This window comes from Cavia porcellus, unplaced genomic scaffold, assembly GCF_034190915.1.
Source record: "Cavia porcellus strain 051 isolate PalLab524CR breed Dunkin Hartley unplaced genomic scaffold, mCavPor4.1 scaffold_14, whole genome shotgun sequence".
NCBI lineage: Eukaryota > Metazoa > Chordata > Mammalia > Rodentia > Caviidae > Cavia > Cavia porcellus.
Genome location: NW_026947497.1, coordinates 49,152,461 through 49,166,239, shown reverse-complemented (window position 1 = coordinate 49,166,239; position 13,779 = coordinate 49,152,461). Strand labels below are relative to the sequence as shown.

General features: G+C 49.4%; 2 protein-coding genes across 3 annotated transcripts in view; both read right to left on the bottom strand.

The window, feature by feature from the left end:
• The window catches only part of Pdgfc (platelet derived growth factor C), a 196,147-nt gene extending 185,892 nt beyond the window's left edge, over positions 1–10,255 (bottom strand). For both annotated transcript variants that reach the window (XM_063260879.1, XM_063260880.1), the window contains exon 1: positions 9,986–10,255. In XM_063260879.1, the coding sequence (XP_063116949.1) occupies positions 9,986–10,241 (256 nt within the window). In that variant the 5' untranslated portion in view covers positions 10,242–10,255. The remainder of the gene's footprint in view (positions 1–9,985) is intronic.
• An 89-nt stretch (positions 10,256–10,344) lies between these two features.
• On the bottom strand, positions 10,345–13,043 carry LOC134478637 (basic proline-rich protein-like). Its single transcript, XM_063260524.1, has 2 exons — positions 13,040–13,043; positions 10,345–11,243 (listed from the first exon to the last, which is right to left on the bottom strand). The coding sequence occupies exons 1-2, from the start codon at positions 13,041–13,043 to the stop codon at positions 10,345–10,347; spliced, it is 903 nt and encodes a 300-aa protein (XP_063116594.1).
• Positions 13,044–13,779: the final 736 nt, after the last annotated feature.

Sequence of the window (13,779 nt, the reverse complement as noted above, 5' to 3'; positions counted from 1 at the left end):
CAAGTAGAAGTATGGCATTTGCACTTCTTCCAGAAGATTTGCACCTCGGAGTGCTTTGCTGTGCTAGGTTAATCATTCAGAAAGCACAGCAGAGGAAGATTGCAAAGGAACATGAAATCCAGACACCCTAATTGATTCCCTACAATATAAATGTTAGTTCTAAAAGGAAACCATTTTTAAAGCAGTTAGTTTAATGGGGTGCCCAACTGATGCCTATTAAAAGTTATCGGTACAAATTAAAAATAAATTTTCCACTGGGAAGAAAAACGTTTTCTGTTTAGGAAGCAGAGAGATGATTTAATTCCAAATTTTACATTCTTAATCGCAGTTTTAAACCTCAAGCCTGCTAATTTTCTTAAGAAAACAAAAACGAGAAGCACTTTTTAAAGGGTTAGCATTTATTGTGTTTCCAGAGTCAACAATTCTCAACATATTAGCCAGACTCTGACCTGAAAACTGCTATTTTTACATTTCTGATTTCTCCAGAAATAGACAGGACAGTTTTGATTACAGTGGTCATCTCAAAGCAAAGACCCAGTTGAACTCCCATTATATAACTATAAAATTGTTCACATTGCGTGAGCTCTCCTGTGGTAAAGGCAATGTATTTCCGTGTAGAGCTCCAGAAATAGCACACTTTTGTTCCTACATAAAATTAATGTCAGTAACAGAGTGCACTGTTATGGAGATGCTAATGCTTCCCCTCATACTTTTTACTATCTGTGACATATTACCTATGACATGTTTATTACTGATGACAAGACGCCTGGCTTCAGGACACCCCACTCCTGGTATGAATATACCAATCCACTTTCCACAACAACATCCTCCAGTGTTTCTTTTCTGTTTGGTAATGTTCCCATATCACAAAGTACTCTAAGAAATCCAGCTGAGTTCTATCATCTTTAAAAATGGTTTTCTTGCACTGGGAACTGAATTCATGTAGCAGTCAATCACTGAGGTACATCCCCAGGCCATTTTATTTTATTTTTTTATTGTGAGAAAAATTCTCTATAAGTTTCCCTAGCAATGTTTGAAGTTAGGGTCCTGCTGCTTTCATTTCCTTCCCTTCTGGGATGACAGGTGTGTGCCACCACACTTTTTTTTTTTCCCAACTTTTTTATTTTTCAGTAATATGGTTCCAAGTCAGTCTTGGCCATGTTCAGTGTGAGCTCCACTGCAGGGCTCAGTCCCTAGCCTGTCCTCCGAATGGGTAATCGGACAGCATGGCACATTGCAACAAGGGTTACGGTGGGGTGATGGTGTTTTTTTTTTATGTTTTAGGTGACTTGCAATCTACTTCTCATCATGTGTTGGCTTAAAGCATGATACATTAGCAATAAACAAAATGCACTTGCCCTATTTCCCAAACCTATAAGAAATATCCAGTAAGAGAAGCCTTTCTCATTTACTGGTAGCTTACATTTTAAGCACGCGTTCCTTGTTAATGTGGTTTTAAACTTTAAGCATGGCCTGCTGCCATGGGAAAAATTATGCTGATTTAATGACTGCTGATTTGCATTTCTAATCACCCAGACTATGCCTGTGTGCAGCAGTGTGGGAAACAAGCTGTGATTTATTCCTGGGTGGGGGGAAAAAGATAAACAATATGACTGTTTACAAGACAGATGTCCTCATGAATCGCAAGCAAAAAGAACTAACAGAAAACACACACTATAAGGGCACCACAGTGAGGGCTGCTGTTGACAGCCTCTTCAGCCTGCTGCTCCAGGACAGGTGTCAGGACAAGGCAGATCAGCCAGGGTGTGGAAGCACAGGAGCCCACCCTCTTGATCCGGAGAACACCAGAATGCTTAAAATACTATCCACCCATGAACAAGGATTTCCTAGAATGCACAGCTTCCCCCAAAATGCCAGGATTCAATACAGAGCATGCACTTGTACAAGTCAGTCTTGTGCATCCTTAAATAGCACAAGGGACCAGCAGAAACCTCTGGAGAAAGGATGCAGGTGCTCTTGCAAAGGGAGCTCAGAGGCGGGAATGTTCCATGCAACCTTGGAAACCTTTCCCGTTAGAATGGTGTGGCCATTGTTTGCAGTGTCACAGCCTCAGGTTATCTCCAAGGGTGCTGGAGCTGAGAGCCCAAGTGTGCTAGGAGATCCTGTCCCCTCCTGCCTCATTCTCCTGCCACCCATTCTGTGAAGTGTGAAGTGGCTCTTTGTGTGCATGAAGAAGGAAATACAAGGAATAGTGGGACTGCAGCCTGCCCTTCTAACTGGTCACAACTTCCAAACTTGCCTGAGTATGGAGAGGAAATTCCAGCAGTCAGCAGCTCAGTGCATCCAGCAAAGCACAGAGCAAAGCAGATCTTGCTTTGTGAGCCTGCTCAGAAAACAGCCCATTGCAAAGGGCTTGACTCAATCTTAAAGAGGAAGCCAAGCTCTTCTGCTCAGTTAACAGCTAGACTCACGGAAGGGACATCTCAAGCAGGCACAGCACACTGGCCTGCAAACACACAAACCCTGGATACCTCTGACCTCCTCTCACCTCTCTCCAGCCCACCCAAGGTTCTCCGCTGTCATCTGCACACCTCTGGGTTTGGTCTCGGGGAGGGTTGTTTCTTTTGGTGGGGGAGTGATTTTATTTGTTTGTTGCTTAGGCTGTTCCTCCTAGATATAATGATTTTTTTTCAAAATAATTAATTCCAAAGTAAGACACCTTCCTTCTGTAGGTACTTTCTCTGTTTCCCTTGAAATTCCCACCCATGATAATCTGAGTGACGCAGCAGAGGGTATCCCAAGTGACATGGAACACTCTGTGAGGCTTGCGGTGGGTCTGGAACAATGCTCAGGCCTAGGCCACCTGGGCAGGCCACTTCACACTTCTCTGTGGCCCCAGCACCCCGGGCAGAGCCCAGCACACTGCGCATGCTCATAAAGATTTTCTGCACTGGAGTCCAATATGAGCCACCTATGCTCCAAAGGCCAAATCCCTCTCCAGCTTCGGGATCTTAGTGGAGCTGCATGTCTGAGGACCTCATGGTCACGCACAGGCACACTGTGCACCATCTGGACCACTCAGCACAGACAGGCACCCTCAGGAGGCAGGAAGTGCTACACACTCAAGAAGCTCACATGGGACCCCTGGACCCATGGGGCAGCGACCCCCAAAGGGCAGATCTGACTACTGACACCCTGTGTTCTCTCTGAAGGCTCTTACTCTTCCATGCACACACACTGAACATCTTCGTGATGTCACACACCCTTGGGGGCACTTCAGTGGGCCTCACAGGATTCCGTGGCATTGGTTTCCCTCGAGGGCCCTGACTTGAACTTTGCCCCTGTCCCTCAAAGCCTCTGAACCATCCAGCACCTTTCTCATCTAACAGAACTGACTCAATTACCCTCTGAAACAGATCAGGCCAAATATAAAATCATCATGGCTGGAAAGTCAGGGAGACCCTACACAGACCACAGAGAGCAAGTTGAGCAGAGCAGTGTGCAGAGAAGGTTTAGGTCAGAGACAAAGTTGACTGTCCAGAGCAGAGGGTGACTGTCCAGGTACCAGGGGGCTAGCAGTGCTTGAAAGTGGTGTGTGACTCATGATGCCAGTGCCGATAACAGATGAAACCGATTAAACTCAACTCCAAATGAATTCTCATGAAGGCCAAAGGAAAAAAAAAAAAAGAGCTAATACTGCCAAAAAGATCACGCTTAACAACTTTAATGATCAATGCAATAAAATAGCCTCTCCTTATGATTTTTAAGTCTTTTTGCTTTTAGATTCAGGACTTTCATGAATGAAATTTTAAAAATCTTAATACTGCTTTAGGCAAGCCTTCAAGCCCACTGCTGTGAATTTCTCTTTGAGGCCCTTGAGAGTGAAATTCTAACTAGCATACCCTACATTACACCAGGTAAATCAAAATTTCAAGTCACTTGTTAAAACCATTTCAAAAGAATAAGTTGAACACTCTAGAGCTCACCAAATATCATTATTTGTTAATGTTTACCGACATTTTATGAACAATCCCGCCATGTTGAAATTACTTTAAAAGGCCACCAAATCTCCCTGTAGAACCAAACATGCCAGTGTCATACAGTCACCTTCTGCAGCAACAGGAAGGACTCCAAAACGTTAGGCTCATATGTCTGTCCCTGGTCTGTGTGAAGCTGCTTAACATAAGGTTCTAACCTGTAAGGGTAATAATGACCATACCCAGTCATTTGCCAATTGGTCAGACTTCTGTATGGGCATCAGAAGTAATACACACTAGCCAGGTGAGCTACTCTAGGGAATGAACCTGACCGAGACCAGACTGTTCCTCAGTGCCTTCATGGTGCTTCAGGAGCAACTGTTCCCACTTCACTTCGTAACCTGCAAAGCACGCAGCCTTCTGACATAAAATGCTTCAATAAAATGTGTCTGAATGTTGACACTGTAGGTCTCTTGCTTAATCAGTTCTGACATCGGGGACAAGAGAAGAACCCTGATAGCAGTTGATTAGTGCCCCACTGAGTGGACCTGACCAAAGTCACCTCTGCTCTCCAAGCCTCACCCATCTGTGCGGTGGAGAGGAGACAGGGCTAACATCCCAGGCATCACATAAACTGCTGGTTTCTAACTCACACACATTATCCACAAGCCACAGGCAAAGATCAAAAGCACCCAGGCTGCCCAGGCTCCTCACCCACTCGTGACTTTCATGAATCTATGGTTCACATCAAACACCCAGCTGTCTTCTGGAAATCCAAGGGTCCATCCAGCAATGGCACTTGTGATACACAGACTGACACCAGCTGGGGCAAACTTCCCACTTGCTTGCTACCTGCAAGCGTAGTTAGGGACATGCTATGTTTACCAAGGCAGACATCTCTTCACTGTCAGCTTTGTCTTTTCATGAAAAAGAATCAAACAGTGTGCATAGTTTAAGAGCGAAGAGTCACCTTCCAAGAAGCTCACGGCCAGAGTGAGCTCAGTGAGGACCTTCACGTGCAAGACCACCCCACACATGTCTGTAGTCCACACTGTCAAGAAGCTGAGATTCCACATGGGAGTAGAGGTGGGAAAAGAGACAACAAGATGAATTACTGGACAAGAAGATTATCAAAAGGCAGTAACTGCTATGCACTTAACCCCCATGATGAGAGAGGGGGTGAATGATTCAGAGGACATCTCAGGAAAGGACTTCTCGGGGCAGTGTTCTGTTTACTCTAGACAACAAGAGGGTGCCACCTCTCCAAAATCAGCTATCCAATCTCAGCCAGAGAGGCAGGGGTGGCCACAGGGGTGCAGTCTCTCTCCAGGGTGCCAAGTCTACATTCCATGTCTCTTCACAGGCCCAACCTGGAAGATGGAAAATCAAAGGAGCTTCACAAAGGGCTGGGAAGAAGCCAGAGCCTCAGTCCTTCCTCCAGGTCCCCTGAGGCCTGGGTCCCAGGCCTGCCTGGTGGGCAGGAGGAGAGATGAGAATTTTAACAAGGCCCTTACCAACCGAACTGTCCACAGCTCACAGTGTCACGAAGCAAAGTGTCAATAAGACAGGACTGCTCCACTGGGACAGGGGCCTGCAGTGTGGCAGGAGGGGAGGCCAGGCTTTGACAGGTGCCAAGCACCATGGCTTCAGGAGGTTCACCCTGCCAGGCACCACCCTCACTCCTTCCTGCCCCTCACATGGCCTTTGGTATTTTTCACAATCAGTACAGGCTGGGCCACAGGACCTGAAAATCAGCAACCAGATGGGCTCATAGGAAGAAGGAGAGGGGAGCTTTGAAAAAAGAAATCACAGTTGGCATCTTTGTTTAAAAAGCAGAGAGATGCAATGAAGGCAAAGAGATCATCTATGTATATCACTCTCAAATAAAAAATCAGAAACATTAAACAGTGTACATGACAGAATTTTGACTATGGTTTCTGACAGTTTGACTGACACAAAGCAAAACCTATGGAAAAATTTTTACTAGTCTTGGAAATACTTTCATTATTGCTTATTTACTTATCACACTATCATTAGAATTTGGTTTCTATAAAGGATGCGAAGGTTTGTCCATTAGAATTTAGGGTCATACAAGTACAAAGCTTGAGGAAAGAAGTAGAAGTAAACATGAAGAATATACATAAGACCTAAACTTCAGGAAGCACGGAATTAGAATAGAGAATATGAAATGCTGGTGACCGAGACCAGGCTGGGGAAATTTAGTACAGAATCCTGAAGCCTACTGCAAATAATTAGCGTGTGGTGTATTTATTTAGTTTCTGAAGTTTCTTATAGACCTGTCATACTTTCTGAACACTTTGAGAGTTACTTTTACCTATAAACATATCTGATTAAACACAGAAAATACCAGTAGGTAAGGGAACAAACGCCATAGTATAAATGGCATGAGTCTTTTAAAACATTGCCTATCATGGAAAAGCAAAATCCATCATTACATAATGGTACTGTACTTATTCAACTGCCTCAACTCTCTCAAACAGAACAGAAATTTTCAAAGAAAAATCTCTAAGCCACAGAATGTATGTTGCAAAGGTCACGAGCTGCCACTTACAGGAGGCCCTGCAGGAAAGTCCCTGGGGGCTTCAGTCAGCCCATAGGAAGCACGGGACCCACGCCATGTGTGATTATTTGTTTGTTCATAAAAGAGCCTGGAAGCCACCCCGGAAGGGCGGCGCTGCGCATGGTTTGTCTGGCAGCAGCAGCAGGGAGGGAAAGCTGGCACTGAAAACCCAAACACAACACACAGGCAGACACCAGGCCACCGTCCCAGAGGCTGATTGCCCCACACCCCACAAACGCCTTGGGCACACACATGGTTGATGCTCACAAGAGACCGCTGACATATTGCCAAGGGAAGTGGGAGAAGAAAGAGGCACATTCAGGCTACGGGTAAATTTGGGTCACTCGCCAAGGGCACAAGGTAGAAGAGCACTATCTACTCCGCCAGCAGCTGGAGATTGCTCGCGTTGCAACTCAGAACATTACCTAGAGCTTAGAATTTCATGGTAGGTATTCTCATCTAAAATTCATGCCTCTTGATTCTAGCATTTTCCCCAGTCACACAGGAAGTGAATGGGCAAGAACCCCTCCAAGCCGCTCGGCGTTACCTTTCACCTCTTCGATAAACCTGGAGACACTGGTTTTAGGTACAGGGCTGCAGCGTTAGGCCTGAGGGACAAGGATGCGCATGCGTGGTGAGCAGGGAGGGGTACCTGAGCAATCCTATCCTAGTGTGCATGAGGCCCTGGTGTGGAGCCCCAGCTCTGGGAAAAAAAAAAGAAAAGAAAAGAAAAAGAAAAACTAAAAGAAGAACAGGAGGAAAAAGAGAAGAAGATGCAAAGAAGGACCAGCCAAAAAGGCAAATGACATTAGGACAGGCTGAAACGATTTTGACCAAGTGTAAAGAGTTACGGTCCTACTGTAGACCCCAAACCAGAAGCTAACAATGGGTATATGATGCTGAACCCTGGATGTGGATTCTGTCCACTGTAAACCCATGTATCTAGGGCAAAGCCAAATCATCGGTTTCCACTGGGGGCTCCAATTTATTACTGGGACTGAGCAGGCCTGTGAGTTTAGCTGAATTAACACCATGGGAAATCTGTATACTCCAGACAAAACCCCATCGTGTCGAGGGGTCCTTGAAAGGCAAATTCTTCTATCCACCACAGATCAATTTGGTCATTTCCTATTTGGCACTTGGAAGACCTTTCACCACGTAATGCAGTGCAAAAACTGGGCCCGTGGGTTTTCCATGCGGTACCCTACGAAACTGTATAATTGTACAGACTGAGATAATTGTCAAAACTGCAAGAGCAACCAGACAATTAAAAATCAACCCTAACTCAGTACAAGGGTGAGCAAGAAATACTCAAATAAGGAAATAGAGGAAGATTAAAACCTGAAAAGGAAGAGGAAGAGAAAGAAGTTGCTATTCCAGTTAGTCTGGTCCCACTGGGGGTTGGGGGGGTCTGCTCCAGTACCCACCTGTTACCCTCAAAACTTGGAACCCTGAAGCCACGGGAAATGCAACCCCAGCAAGTGTAAAAAGATAGCTCTATACTGCCCCCTAGTGCTGGCCAAACTAGCTTCTCCTTAAACTAGAAACTCCAAGGTGGGTAGTGCCTCTGCTTTAATATCCTAAGGCCAACCCTACAAGAGCTAAACATAGCCCAATATTCTGCCCACAGATTAGGAAACAACCGGCTATTTTTAGCATCATACATCTCAGGAATGGCAACGGCCCAGCCGCAGATGGTAACAGTGTGAGAGGCCCGGCTTAATGAACTGGCCTCTAAGAAGGGCGTGAGCCAATGTTAAAGTGGCCGGTGCCCGCAGGCTTCCTGACAGCTGGGGATTCACTGCAAAACATGGTGGCATCGGGGTCACAGGGAGAGAATTCGGAAAGGACTGAGCAGCCCAGGTGTCCTGGGAACCCCAGAGACAGCAGGACACAGCAGTGGGAGATGTGACAGGGCCTGGGGGAAAGCCAGGGAACGTGCACTGCGGTTACTTCAAGGAAAAGCTGGCCCCATAAATTGCATTATTTTGAACTGGACATTTATTTTACATGAAAAAGAACAAAGGTGAGTCAGATCTGCTCCCTGCTTGGGTCCAGCTGGTGCTGTGGCTTCTTTGATCCCTTTCCCGGCCCTTTGTAGGTCTCTGACTTAGAAAGAGATCTCTCTGTTGCCCTTTGATCAGTGGTCTGCAGGTGCCCTGTGCCACAGCATTAGTGCACCCTAAGGGGCAGTGGCGTTGACACCGGCTGACAAATGCTCCCCTCTTGGCACGCAGGCACCCAATGCAGATCAAACCCCAGGCCTGACTCGCATCTGTTTTGACTGTGCACGGCTTTCTGTGTTTTCCTAGCATGAACACCACAGCGTTTACATACGGAACTGAAGGTCTGACCCGCCTCCCTCTAGACAGAAAAAGCAAGCGCCTTTTAAAACACCCGACTGCCCGAGAGTGCTGTTTGCAAGCATCTCACCTGACTCGCGAAGGGCCCACGTCCTCGCGTAAACAGATGACACGCAAAGCCAAAGCACGTTCTTTTCAAGTAAGAGCCACCACTTACAAACAGGGCGTTTAATATTCCAATTTTAGACAGCCTGTGTTAACACTGTGGTTTCGTGTGCTGTATAAAATTTCTATTTACAAAGGATTCTCAAAAATGACTTCATAATGGTAGATCAAGAGGCCAAGAGTTTAGAAATGGAGTGATGTAAATCATATGGGGTTCAGAGGCTAAGCAAATTACACACCCCGAAGCCTCCCTGGCTTTATGAAAGGAGCCTTTCTCCCACTCTGCCGGATCCCAGCCCAAGGGAACTCGCGTCTGAGAGTTTTCTAAACATTTCAGGTACACTTGAAAGCTGAAAGTAATTCTCATTTCCTATGCGGGATTAAGTCGTTTCCAGCACACACAAAATAGCAGTCATTCACTAACACATACCAAAAACACAGCCCCAGGAGAGTAAGGGCCTCGGAGGACAAAAGCACGTTCCCCAAAATAAATAAAGGGCAAAAGAAACGCAGTTTTAATCCCCCTGAAAAGTCCACGCAGCCTCTTGACCTGCGTGTGATTTCTTATCTGCTCATTAACCATCGCCTCTCTGCACCTGGAGAGTTGTAATCAATGCCAAGAATGCATGCTCCGAAGCCCCTGCCCCAAGCACCCCACTCTCCCCCTACAAAAGAAGCCCCCTGCGGGAAGCCAGGCGTGCTGGGGCTCATTCATTTCGGACGCGGTTTGCAGGGCGGGCGGCCAGGAGCGCCGCGCTCCTGCTGCCCGGCCAGGCGGCCCGGGTGTGCCCAGAAGGTCGCGCCCGCCGGGGTCTACGGCGGGGCCTCCTCTGGCCGCCGCCCGCGTCCTGGAGCCGCCTCAGCCCCCGCGGGGACCCTCGCCTCCCTCCGGCGCGCCAGGCCCGGACGCGCGGCGGCACCAGGACCCGGACCGGGACCGAGACCGGGACCGGGACGGGACGAGACGGAAGCACGGCGCGGCGGCAGGGCGCACTCACCGTTCTGCTCCTTGGCGCCGGGGAGCTGGAACTTGCCGCCCAGGCTGAGGCTGGGCTCGGCCCGAGTGCCGGGTCTGCGGCCGGCCAGCGCGGACGTCAGCAGCAGGAGGCCGAGGAGGAGCATTGGGCCGCCAGGCGCGGGCGCGGGCGCGGGGCGCGGGCTCTCACGGCCGCCCGGGGAGCGCGGCGCGCGCGGGGGAGCGCAGGGCCTTCTCTGGCCGCCGAGCCGCGCGGGGTGGCTGCCACATAATCCCATCCACAGCCTTCCTCCCCAGCTTCTTCTGCGGCTCCAGCTTTTTTTCTTCTTTCTTTCTTTCTTTCTTTTTTTTTTTTTTTTTTTTTTTTTTTTTTTTTAAGGATCAAAGCAAAACCTGGACCTGAACCAGTTTCCCAAGGTTTAAACAAATCCCGAGCCGCGCCAAGCGTGGCGCCGGGGCCGGGGCCCGGGCGCGGGGCTGCGGGGCGCGCACCTGTTGGCGCGGAGACCTGGACCGGGCCGGGTCGGGCCGAACCTGGTGGCGGGCGAGCAGTTTGGCAGCAGAGACAAAGCTGCCCGCGAGCGGCAGTGCGGGCCCCTCTCCCCGCCCCACACCCCACCCACCCACCGGGGGAGGGGACAGCGGCGGGCGGCTCGGCAAGTCCCGGGTTGGGGTCTTGGGTCGGGGTGCAAGCTGTCGGGGTCCCTGGGTCGGAGGTCCAGGGAGCGCGGGTGGGGTTCCTGGGATCAGAGTCCTGATGTCCGGGGTGCGCGTGGTCGGGGACCCAGGGTTGGGATCCAGGGGTCCGGGGTGCTCGGGTTTGGGGTGTGCGGGGTGGAGGTTCCCAGATGCACAGGATAGGGACCCCGGGGTGCGTGGGATCGTGGTCCTGGGATCCGGAGTCCTCGGGGTCGGGGTCCCGAGGTCGGGGGTTGGGGTACCGGGATCTGGGGTGCGCAGAGGGTCGCACCCGGCCGATGGCTGAGCGACCCTAGCTCCCTGGCGCAGCGGCCCCAGATCTGCAGCCCCGGCGGCCCCGGCTCCTCGCGTCTCCTCCTCCACGCCGGCTCCTGGCGGCTCCGCGGCCCACACGAGGCCCGGGACACTGGCCCCGCCCCGCCCCTCCTCACCAGACTCCGCGCCCGCTGGCTCAGCCCGACAGGTGCCGCACTGAGGACTGCGCTGTGGCTGCGGGCTTGCAACCACAGACAGACTTGGGCTGGGGGCCGCAGGAATGCAGCCTGACGACCCCTGGGTTCCTTTCCTGGGGCGCCCTGATCCTAAATAGAGGGCAGGGGGCAGGAGAAGGAGCTTCAAAAGCAGAAGATGTAGGAAAGTACTGTGGTCCTGCCCCCCTTTCTCCTTTCCCCCTCTCCCCTCCTCTTCCCCTCTTCTTCCCTCCCTCCTCCTCCACCTTCCAAGCCCTTCCCTCCTCTCCTCCTCCTCCCCTTCCCTGTCCCATCTCTATCCCTCTCCCCCCCAACCCCCCAACCCTTCACCCCCGCGCTCTTCTAGCTGAAGATGGGATAGGTTAATTTCTAGGAACCCCTGTCACCAAAGAACTGCTCTAGAGTATGCAGGGCAGGCCTTTTCAGTCTGAAAGAAGGGAAATCAAATTCAAAGAGTTCCTCTACTTTGCAGCTGTCTGAAACAGGATGGAGAAACAAAACCAAAGACCAATGATGACCAGTGCAGTGATGTTCATTGAACAAACAAGATCCTGTGTGCCTGTAGGATTCTTGGATGGGAACAGCCCTACCTTGGGACTACCTGATGAAAGCCCCTTTAAATCCCTGCTCTGTGACTCCTCACCTGCCAGTTAGGCATCTGGTGTCTCAGTGTGGACTCCTGAGTAGTCAAGAGTGTGACCTATGTCTTATGATATCAACTCCAGCAAAACCAGCCTGACTTTCTAGGGTTCCTGGTAGCAGAGGCTCCTTTCCTCCAGGAATGGCAAGGAGGTATCCACACTGGCTTCTGGGAGGAGCTCTGAAATGACAGCCCATCAGCAGAGCCAGTGTCCCTGCTGGGATCAAGCATTCTTTGCCAATCAGGAAGGAGAAAATCCTCATAAACTTGTTCAAGGCACAAGCGCAGAGACAGTAAGCTAAACTTTAAACATGGAAGCTTTTAGAGTAATAATAATAATAATAATAATAACAATGATAATAATAAAATGTAGTAAGCAAGTGTCCTGGTGCACAAATGGCAGGTATCGCTAATTTTTGTTAAAGGAGCCAATGCAAACTGTTCAAATGCACAGACAGGTGCTGGGAGGCTAGATGATGCATTCCCGAAGCCAGGGCCTACTTAGCTCAGGCAGGGATGACTCCTGAACCATGCCAGGGCTGGCCCTCCCTGAGCCCTTCCGGAAATACCAGGCCCTCTTTCCTGACACAGTAACAGAGGCAGACCTGTCTCTCTCCACCGTCCATTGTGAATTCCATAGACCCCAGTTCAGTCCTCAGCATCAAAGCCAGGAGTCAGAGAGGAAACTCTGCCTGACACATCCTCTCTGCAATCTTTACCAGCATGGCCCATCCACTCCTCTTCTGGTCAGCCCTATGTGTTCAGCATGCTGCATAGGAAAGCCCAATAAGGCCCTTTCTCTGCCCCTGAGGAATTTACAGTTCAGGGAACACAGACTCTGTTATGTTACTCACATGAGTGGCTTCTCAACATCCGTGAGAATCCATATCTGTGCAGTAAATGTGTTTCAGGACGTGATCAGCATGACCAGATTTTTAAATGTCCCAAGCCCAGTTCCTGAGAAGAGTGTTTCTCTGTGTGGTCAGTGCGTATATACCCAGTTACCTAGGGCCTCTGACAGCCCATAAGGTGTATGGATTTAGTCTCTGCTCTCCGGCAGTTGTGAGGCCTATGACTGCTCTTTATTTTGTATCACTTCATGTTGGCCAGGACAGTGCTGGGATAGGGGATAATAAATAAACAGGTTTGACTGATGGACAGATTTCTTTATTGGAGTCACATTTGCTCTGGAATTATAGCATGCTGTGTTGGAAAAGTTACAGCTGATCCAGAATACTGTTTACTTCTGCATGCTGTTTCACCTCACCCATGTTCTACAGAGCAACTGGACTATTGCCTTCTAAATAAAGCCAGCCAAAGGCTCCCAGATGACCCCTGGATGAAATCACATCCACCCTGGCTCACGGGCTTGCCTGTGCTTACTGGAAGGCCCTGGCCTCTGGTACAATGGGTACCTTTGAGCACTTCCCCTCTGCCTGTCTTCCCCTTCCACCTGGGCTAAAACCATTCCTAGAAGAGTGACATCCCTGCATCCCAGGTAAATATTATGTAATCCAGAGTCTTCACAATGACAAAGGATAGATGTCCCTGAACAAGGTTTTGTTTGGGCCTTGGGCAAACCTTTCCTAGAGGAAAGGTCTCCGTCCTACCAACCAACAGGAAATAATTTCTAACATTCTTTGTGGTTTTTGTGTTTTCATAAACCTGAGGAAGGAGTGACCACACCCTCGAATGCAGGAGCACAGCTACTATGCCCGCCCCTGGGCGGGAGCAGATCAGGGCATGTTTGTGCCTAACTGTGAACACAGGGGGAGGTGTCTGCACTCACTGGAACACCCAGAAAGGCAGAAATGATGGGACATACTTTTGCCTGAGAAAATCATGCAAATTTTCTCACTCTTCTGTTTCATTCCTTACACACATGCACACACACACACACACACACACACACACAGTCATTTCCACATTTTTCCAGAATGTTTCATCATTTCAGCGCCCAGCAATGGAGCATGAGCTCCAAAAGCGCCAAAATGTGTCTAGCTGAAT